Raw genomic sequence first — 9,178 nt, 5'->3', positions numbered from 1 at the left:
TCCTCTAGTATCTAGTAATTCATTTTATTCACAAAAATATTTAATCATTCACTAGAATATTGATCTGGACAATCATTAGTTTCCGCCAATCTATATATAATTATATTTTAATGGTAATACAGGGTGTCCGAGTTAGTGACGTCAGGGCGGTTAGCCGTAACTAATTAAATGATAAGGCTGAAAACGGTAAACGCGTTCACACGACACGCGCAACACGTGATATAATCAACATGGTCACACCCGACCGACCGATCGGCCCCTCGATCAGCGTGAGTTGAAGCACTCAGAGGTACTTCCACTGATATGGAAAATGGGGAAAAGGCAAACATAGTTGAGAATTGTGCGATCCAATCAGCGCGCAGCATTAGATTTAAAAGCGCTCGGGTTGCTCAGAGAGTCAAGCAGTTGTGAAACATGTGGAGTCCAGCATTGATTGCTCAGAGCGGCCTGTTGCTGCTGCTGTTCACCGGCAGCCAGGCACGCCTCTTGCCCGTTGACAATGAGGAGCTCTGGGCGGCGGATATGATTGAGGTGCCAGTGGAGGTGCCAATGGAGGTGACCAACAGAGCGGGTAAGCTGAGATGCCGATACTCAATTCCTAACAGTCTGAATGCAATGGGAGTTGTCTATTCAACATAGCTGGCTGCTCCATCAAGATCCGTAGCACTGAGATGAAGAACCCACAGCCGTTGCTGATCAAGCCCGGCACCTCCGAATTCTATCCCTTCTCGGCATCTGGCTACGTGGATGTGGAGCATGACAGGACCATTGAGTTCCACTGCACCAGCAGCCTGGACTCTCCCCTCTCGGGCAAATCCGTGACGGCCAGGTGCGTGGGCGGCACAACCTTCAGGATCGGCGATAGAAATCACGATATATCGGCCATTAAGTGCACCTCCTGGCCCGCCTTTGTGGGCAGGAAATCCGGCTCGAGCTGCAACGGCGGCACCACCCTCATCAACGTGGGCTTCGAGCTGAGCGGCTCGCGCTTTGCCAAGCAGTACGAGGTGTGCTTCAATGAGCACGAGGAGGTCACCCGCTACGTCTATCACACCCTGGACGCGGGCAGCAACTACTATGCCACCGGCGTGGATCGCATCAACTTTGCGCCCGGCGGCTTCTTCAATGGCAAGAATGTGGACAAGCTCTACACGCAGGCCGTGCAGAAGGAAACCATCGACAAGGCTCTGAACATGGATTCGGGCAAGTACTTTGACTCGCAGAAGAACGTGTTCCTGGCGCGCGGACACATGGGCGCCAAGGCCGACTTTGTCTATCCACCCGAGCAGCGGGCCACCTTCCTGTTCATCAATGCGGCGCCCCAGTGGCAGACCTTCAATGCGGGCAACTGGGCCAGAGTTGAGGACGGCGTGCGGGCCTATGCATCGAAGTACAAGAAGCACCTGGACTGCTGGACAGGTGTGTGGGGCGTCACCACGCTGCCCAACAGGGACGGCAGACAGACCGGCTTGTACCTGGCCTACGATCACAATGGCAACGGCTTGATACCCGTGCCCAAGATCTACTTCCGTGTGGTCATCGAGCCCAGCACCCGCAAGGGCATTGTCCTTGTGGGCGTCAACAATCCGCACTTGAGTCTGGACGAGATCAGACGGGACTACATTCTGTGCAACGATGTCAGCGACAGGATCAACTGGATCAGCTGGAAGCGCACCGACATCTCGGCCGGCTACTCCTACGCCTGCGAGGTGCCCGAGTTCCGCCAGAAGGTGACCCACTTGCCACAGTTCTCTGTGAGCGGCCTGCTGGTGTAGAGACTAAAGAGATTCAATAAAAATGCATGCGAATAGTAAAAATTTTATTCAAATTTTATTTTTGTAACTGAAGTTGAATATATAAATATAAAAATTAAAAAAAATAAATAAAATATATATATGTGCATTTATAATATATATATTGGTATTTCCACATTACAAATATTTATTTTTATTATATATTTACATATTTTTCCTTAGAGATAATATATATATATTTGTTCTTTTAGTAAATATTAGGCAGATCAACATTTTCTCTTAACCCTTATATTAGAGATATTATACATATTTTGCTTAGAAGAATATTATAAATCTTTTCTTTTAGTTAATCCTATACAGGTTAATATCTTCATTCCAAATCCTTTTATTCTTGATTTTTTTAGAGCTTCTCGGTTTTATACTGAATACTCGGCGCTATCGACTCTCTATGAAGCTCCTACTCAATCCTTACATTTTTGAATTTCACTTTATATTTTATATCACAATGATGACTATAATCATAATTAATTTTAATATTATCTATCCACAGTTATGCTCAACAAAATTTGTTTTATATATTTATATAAATAAAAATCTTTTATAAATATAAATATTTTTTCTTCAAGAGTTACAATTTTATATTTTTTATATATTCCTATACAGCCTTTAACAAATTCTATTACCAGAAATTTCACACTCTTGAATTTATGATATCATCCGCCCCAGCCCAAAGTCTTAGCCCGAAATCCTAGTTCAACAAAGTATTTAGCTATTTTTTCGGCACATTCGATTAAACAAGTTTCTTTATTGGCCAAACTTAGACGAGCAGACCATTCTTGGCGGTCAGAGCGGGCAGGTGCTTGACCGTCCTGAGGAAGTCGGCCACTTCGCAGGCATAGGACCAGCCCGCCTTGATGTCCGTCTTCTTCCAGCTGATGTAGTTGACCCGATCGCTGACATCGTTGCAAATGATATAGTCCTTCCTGATCTGCGCCTCGGTCAAGTGGGGATTGTTGACGCCCACAAAGACGATGCCGCGATGTGTGGAGGGCTCGATGACCACACGGAAATAGAGCTTAGGCACGGGGATGAGGCCGTTGTTGTTGCCATCGCGAGCCAAGTAGAGCGGAGTCTCCACGCCCTGCTTGTTGGGCAGCGTAGTGACGCCCCAGACGCCCGTATAGCAGTTGACATTCATGCGGTTCTTAGAGACCCAGGCACGGACGCCATCCTCAACTCTGGCCCAGTTGCCCGCATTGAAGGTCTGCCACTGGGGCGCCGCATTGATGAACAGGAAGGTGGCCCGCTGCTCGGGCGCATAGTCAAAGTCGGCCTTGGCGCCGAGATGGCCGCGAGCGAGGAAAACATTTGTTTTCGTGTCGAAAAATCTGTCCGCATCGCCGCCCAGATCTCGGTTGATCGTCTCGATTTGGGTGGCCTGCGTGTAGAGCTTGTCCACATTCTTGCCGTTGAAGTAGCCAGCCGTCTGGAAGGTGATGCGATCCACGCCGGTTTCGTAGTAGTTGCTGCCCGGGAACAGTTGGTGGCGCGTGTAGCGGGTCACCTCCTCCTCCTCGTTGAAGCAGATTTGCATTTGCTCGGCAAAGCGCGACGCAGTGATCTGGAAGCCGACGCGAATGACGATGCCGCCGTTGCATTTGGCGCCCGACTTGATGGCCTTGAAGCCGGGCCAGGACTTGCAGGCCAGATCCTTGAAGTTGTAGTTGCTGCCATCCACCTTGAAGGTGGTGCCGCTCACACAGGTGGCCGTCAGCAGGTTCTGCGAGTGAGTGGTGAAGCCGCTGGGACACCACAGCTGCAGGCTCTTGCCAGTCTCCACCTCGATGACGCCCTGGCTGTTGAAGGGATATATGTTCTCCGAGTCGGTTTCCAGGCACACTGGCTCCGGCTTCGGCATGCCACCGCGAATGGTCACACTGCAGCCTAATGGGGGCAGAGATTAGGAGTCAGCTGGAGTGCATCCGTATTGTGTACTCACCGGCAGCACGGCTCTCCGACACGGGATCCACATAGATGGCACGCTCGTAGATCTCGTCCTCAAGCACTGGCGGCAGCTCCACCTCCTCGGCCTGGGGCTGGTAGGGCACACGAGCCCAAGCCGCCTGGACCACGAACAGCAATACGAAACAAAGACACCTCATGATGCGTATAAGCAAATTATTGGACGCAATCGAAACTTAAATAGGCCGGGACAAGTAAACGGACTGCGAATCTAAACACTATCTAAAAGCGTTTGGCAAATTAATTAAAAAATTTCCCAAATCATCAACACAATTGTTGATAGCGCATTCCGTATCAGTTCCAAATAGATTTGAGGCAGGGGGGAGGCTACTCAAGTGCCTCTCATGCATTCATTCGCCTCAAGTGGGCGCGTCAGATAAGTAAGAGGGCGAATTTTGGGTGAATCGAGGCTGATGCTCAATATGTCAAAGTTCGACGGGCATTGGCATTAATTAATGAAATGTAAAATGAACAACGGTGTGGATGACAACAGGAAACGCAGCGATTGAAACGAAAGCAATTAGGCTCAGGGACAAAGCGCAAAGCAAAGCACAAAGGACATGGCGGAAAAACAGAAAGCAGAGAGCAGAGCGTAAAGCGATAACAAGGATACGAATGGAGCTGCAGCAGGCGTCACATCGTGGGGACAGGGAGCGAGGAGGAAGGGCCGAGGTATAATTTGTGAAAATTGATGATTTGTTTAGATTTACGAATGAGCGAGCAAAACGAGCTAAATTGGCACGTAACAAGGACAAGCGAAAATGGAGCACGGAAGGAGAATAAGAAAAAATAAGAAAAATAAGCAGGAATCGTAATGAAAAGGACAAGGTAGCCGGATTAGTCAAGGAAGCAGAATGTGTTGCTCACAAGGGTCCAGGGGGTTCCAAGGGTGCCAAGGGTGCCAAGGTGCCTGCCTGGCTGCCTTGCTAATTGATTAGATGCAGATAAATGAGCTGAAGCTGAATTCGGCCACTGGCCGCTAGATGGCGCCAGATAATGATTAATGTGCGCCAAGGGAAAGCTGGAATGAATTTTCGCACGCGTTCGACCATCGCATGTAATATATTTGTCGACTTGATCACGATTTATTGGATGCCTTGACTTTAAAAGCTTTAATTACTTGTTGATTCGTAATTATTGGCATAGCGCCAGATAATTATGCTCATAGTCTTAATGACATGGCACATTAGTATGCTTCGGTCAATTAGCTTAGGCAAAGCAAAAACTCGGGGCAGATAATCTAATAAAAACTAACATAGGTTTTTAGCTTTTTACCCAACAATTTGCTTGAGCGCTGCATTGACTATTAAATTAACAAGTTAGTGACAACAACTACAACAGCAATCTGGCTAGTTACATCGCAAATAGAATTCCAACTATTTACGGCTTGACAATGTAATTTGTTCAGCCAGCCAAGAGCACGCACACGCACACACACACACACAATTTATATGCCAATTTTATATACGAATATATATAGATGTGAAGTGCAGCAGAAATTCCATTGTAAAGTTTCCCAGCAACAAATTGACTCACTGAGTAATATAATATAATATAATATATGTATATAAATAGATAGGCTTATCATGGAGAGTAAGGGGAATCCATTTATAGAACTCTCTTTGAAGTTATTTATATATTAGAGCTAAATATAGCAAATATATGTATTTCAATTTATTTATTTTTATTATTTTATTTAGAGCTAAGTATACAAATATATGTATGTATGTATTTCAATTTATGCCTCTTTCAAACTGGCATCACCCAAAGTTCTCTTGAAATGTCTATTTGCTCTTATTTCCATGGGCAACACATAAATGATTCGTATTAATAACATATGTCTGTGGGTAGGCTGGGGCAGATGCCTCTGATTGATAGGGCTGCGTAAGCGTGTTTGCTGAGCTCAGGTAAAAACCAAGGCAGAGAAGCCAGCCAGCAATTTGCACCTTTTCAACAGGTTGCAAATGGGCGTCGCACAAATTGAAAGCGGGAGTCAATAAAGCTTTTTGGACAGGATAAAAAGGCGCAGAGCTTGGGGCTAACAACGTACTGTATGGGTTTATCTATGTGTGTGTGTGTGTGTGTGTGTGTGTGTGTATTGAGGCTGTCTGAACTCAATGATGGATTAAATGTATTTCAAAGGCGTGAAAGCTAAAAGGTAGCACAAAGTAGCGCATTGTGGTTACATAATAAACACCAAGCACACTTCAATTTAGCTTAGGGCAGCTACACACACACACACACACACACACACATAAAAGAACTCAATAGCTGATGTGCCATTCAATAATATACATATATATATATATATATATATATATATATATATATTGGCTAATTGTCAAAGGCTTAAAGCTTGCGGCTTATGCAAATCAGGCCAACAGCCGTGCAGTCAGGTGTAACATCTCCGATAATTGTAGTGGCTGCTGGCTGCTTAAGGCCGCCGAGCCACAGAACCGCCGAACCACAGAGCCACAGAGCAGCAGAACCGGAGACCTGCATAGCCAATCAGTTGTTCATCCTTCGATTTGCATTGATTTACGCTCCAAGAAAATCAAATTATCGCACGAGCAGCAACAACAACAAGGACAGCAGAAAAGGATACAAGTGCCACATAAAAGGATTCCTGAGCATCCTCTTAATATAAACTGATGCAAGCACACAGACTTCGAGCAGCAAATGAAGCGTGCCCTCTAAGGCGAGATGTCTTACAAGACCCACACAAGATAAGGGAAGCGCAAAGGAAGTGTATCCTGTTCACGAAAAAGTATAAATTCGGTTCGCCATGACAGCGATTTTAATATTAAATTCCATTTTGATGCAGTGACAAAGGTGCTTAGCATTTGAGTATTCAAAAAAAAAAAAAAAAAAAAACAAAAACAAAAATAAAGAGAAACATAAAAACAGCATTCAGGCACTCGTAGTCCCAACAGCTGCTGCTAAGTGTAAATATTTAAATTTATATTTAAATTTATACCCTATATACATATATGACAAGTACAAGCATTTCAATTTGCACTCTCTATATTAAAGTAGAGTCTACTTAAAGACTCACTTGACTCAGACTAATCCAAGACATTTTTCGCTAGAGTATGAAAATCTGTCAACGATGAAAAATTAAGAAAATAAGAGTAGCGTGAATTTTATGAAAGTAGTTGAACATGACGGGCAAATGTCAAAAAATGGCGGACATGATTAATGAAACAGCAGCGCCCTCGTGTGTGTGTGTGTGCATACATATTTAATATATAGTATATGAGTGGGCGTGTGTGTGTCAGTGTTGCCAGTTTGGCCTCTTTCCGGCTAAATTGAGCCTATGGAATAGCAAGAAATTTAAGCAGACTCTGCAAGAGTCTCTAAGAGAACTACAGAACAGAAGACACAGCTGTCTCTGCCATCCAATAATTATGCATATTAATGTACATAAGCTATTTAACACAACACCGTTTAGCCTTATCAAGCATATATATTCTTGAAAAACGTAATTCAATATATCTGTGCGTGTATCTGTCTGTGGGTCTCCCTGTCTGCCTCTCTTTCTGGCTCCTTGTCTGTTTGCTCAGCAAAGGCAAGAGCCTAAGCGGAGCTACAGAAGATCATTTAAGTAGTCTATAGGTATGCAGCAGCATTCGTTTCGTATGCCTAGAGCAGCAGAGAGTGTTCCCATTGCTCACATAAGGCTAGACTGTGACGGTGCTGGGCTCAGCCTTTGAGAGAAACTTAGTAGTTGAGAGGGATGCCCTATATAAAGGGCTGCAGTTGCAGCATTTCTTCAGTCGCCCAGGGCTAGTGAAGGCGATCAGTTGTGCGGAGCGAAGTATGGTGAAGCGAAGTACGTGGAAATATTTAACGAGGGGAATACTTAGAGGAAACACTTAGGGGAAATACTTAGTTCTTGGAGAAAAGACTTAGAAGAAATACTTAGAGGGAAAATTTAAAGGAAACACATACATTTTTAGCCTGTTTTAGGCTGCTTTCAACCATAATCCAATTAATTTCGGAGCTCAAATGGCAGAACTGATATGTGTCTTTGAGAGTGCGGGAATAATGGGAATATAAATTAATTGTTGTGAGAAAAAATATTTAAAAAATAAAAGAAATTAAAGTAAAGAATATGAAGAAATGTAATTTAATTATTTAAAAAAATATATATCATTTTATATATAAAGAGAAAAATATTTAAAAAATAAAAGAAATGAAAGTAAAGAAGATGAAAAAAAGTTATTTAATTATTTAAAAATACATATATATAATTTTATAGATACGAAAAAGTAATTTAATTATTTAAAAGAAATACATAATTTTATATAAGTCTTTTACTGTACTTTTGATTAGACTTTACAGTAGTTAAGGTCCTTTAAAAATGTTTATTATGAATAACAAATTGAAGCAAATTGTTGCAAATTGTTGCAGATTGTTCTTTGCTTTTAAAGTAAGTTCAATTTTAGCTGTGACAACGAGTTAAAAAGCAAATTAGAGCAAAGTTCTGCTTGCCGGCGTATGACGCGCATTAAGAAGCAATTAGGAAAATTGAAAGCAAGAAAATCTCGGACTGAGCGGAACGGCAAAGCAACGGGGCAAAAACTGGCATTAGCCAAGGCTGTCACAAAAACAAGCCGAAACAAAAATAACAACAACAACAACACGGCACACCCTGGCAAACACACTCACACACACACACACTCAGGCAAGTGAGACAAATTAACACAATTACAATCTGCTCATGTGTGCGTCTGTGTGCGTGCTAGTCTTATAAGTCTTATAAGACATGCGTTGGCTATAAAGAAAAACCCAATTAAAAGTGATAAAAGTTATTGAAGCGTTGCCATTGCCACCGCCGTAGCCTTTAGCTGAATCCCGGAACGATTCCCAATCTCCAGACAGAAGCGCTCACAGAAGGCGCACGCAATACAAATGGACAACAAGCGAAAAGCGGTCAAAAAGTGCCATACGAAATGGCAGCCATTAGAGTGTATGTGTGTGAGAGAGAGAGAGAGAGAGAGAGTGTGTGTGTATGCGTGTGTGTCACACACAGGGGCAGAAAAACAAACACCAAAAATCCAGATTATCACACGTTTATGTCTAGCGACAGGAAAACATAAGTAGCAAAAGGAGAAGGAGAAAGCAAAGAAACTGCGAAGTGGAGGGAGAGAGAGAGAGAGAGAGAGAGAGAAGAGCAAAGTTGTGGGAGGATTTAAGTCAAAACAAGCTGGAAGGCTTTATTGCGCCATTTTTCAAAACAATTAGAGGATTTTCGTTCGCTTGAAATGCGAACATGACAAGCCAAAGTAGATAAATTGAAGCCATGGACAATAAGCTAGCCAGTTATTGATAGGAAAGGTGTTAAAAGCATCGACTTAACGACGGGACACGCAGGAGGCACGGTCTCTCAGACCCCAGGC

General features: G+C 43.5%; 2 protein-coding genes across 2 annotated transcripts; one reads left to right on the top strand and one right to left on the bottom strand.

Annotated features, from left to right (window-relative positions):
• Positions 1–385: 385 nt before the first annotated feature.
• Positions 386–1,817, top strand: LOC115564893 (salivary endonuclease). The gene is made up of 2 exons (XM_030389721.2): positions 386–571; positions 640–1,817. The coding sequence occupies exons 1-2, from the start codon at positions 415–417 to the stop codon at positions 1,773–1,775; spliced, it is 1,293 nt and encodes a 430-aa protein (XP_030245581.2). The 5' UTR covers positions 386–414; the 3' UTR covers positions 1,776–1,817.
• A 722-nt stretch (positions 1,818–2,539) lies between these two features.
• Positions 2,540–3,940, bottom strand: LOC115564895 (salivary endonuclease). The gene is made up of 2 exons (XM_030389723.2): positions 3,754–3,940; positions 2,540–3,698 (listed from the first exon to the last, which is right to left on the bottom strand). The coding sequence occupies exons 1-2, from the start codon at positions 3,914–3,916 to the stop codon at positions 2,572–2,574; spliced, it is 1,290 nt and encodes a 429-aa protein (XP_030245583.2). The 5' UTR covers positions 3,917–3,940; the 3' UTR covers positions 2,540–2,571.
• Positions 3,941–9,178: the final 5,238 nt, after the last annotated feature.

This window comes from Drosophila navojoa, chromosome 4, assembly GCF_054131105.1.
Source record: "Drosophila navojoa isolate 15081-1374.11 chromosome 4, UAZ_NAV_1.0, whole genome shotgun sequence".
Taxonomy (NCBI): Eukaryota; Metazoa; Arthropoda; class Insecta; order Diptera; family Drosophilidae; genus Drosophila; species Drosophila navojoa.
Note: the sequence above shows the minus strand (reverse complement) of the source record. Positions and strands in the feature narration are given on the sequence as shown.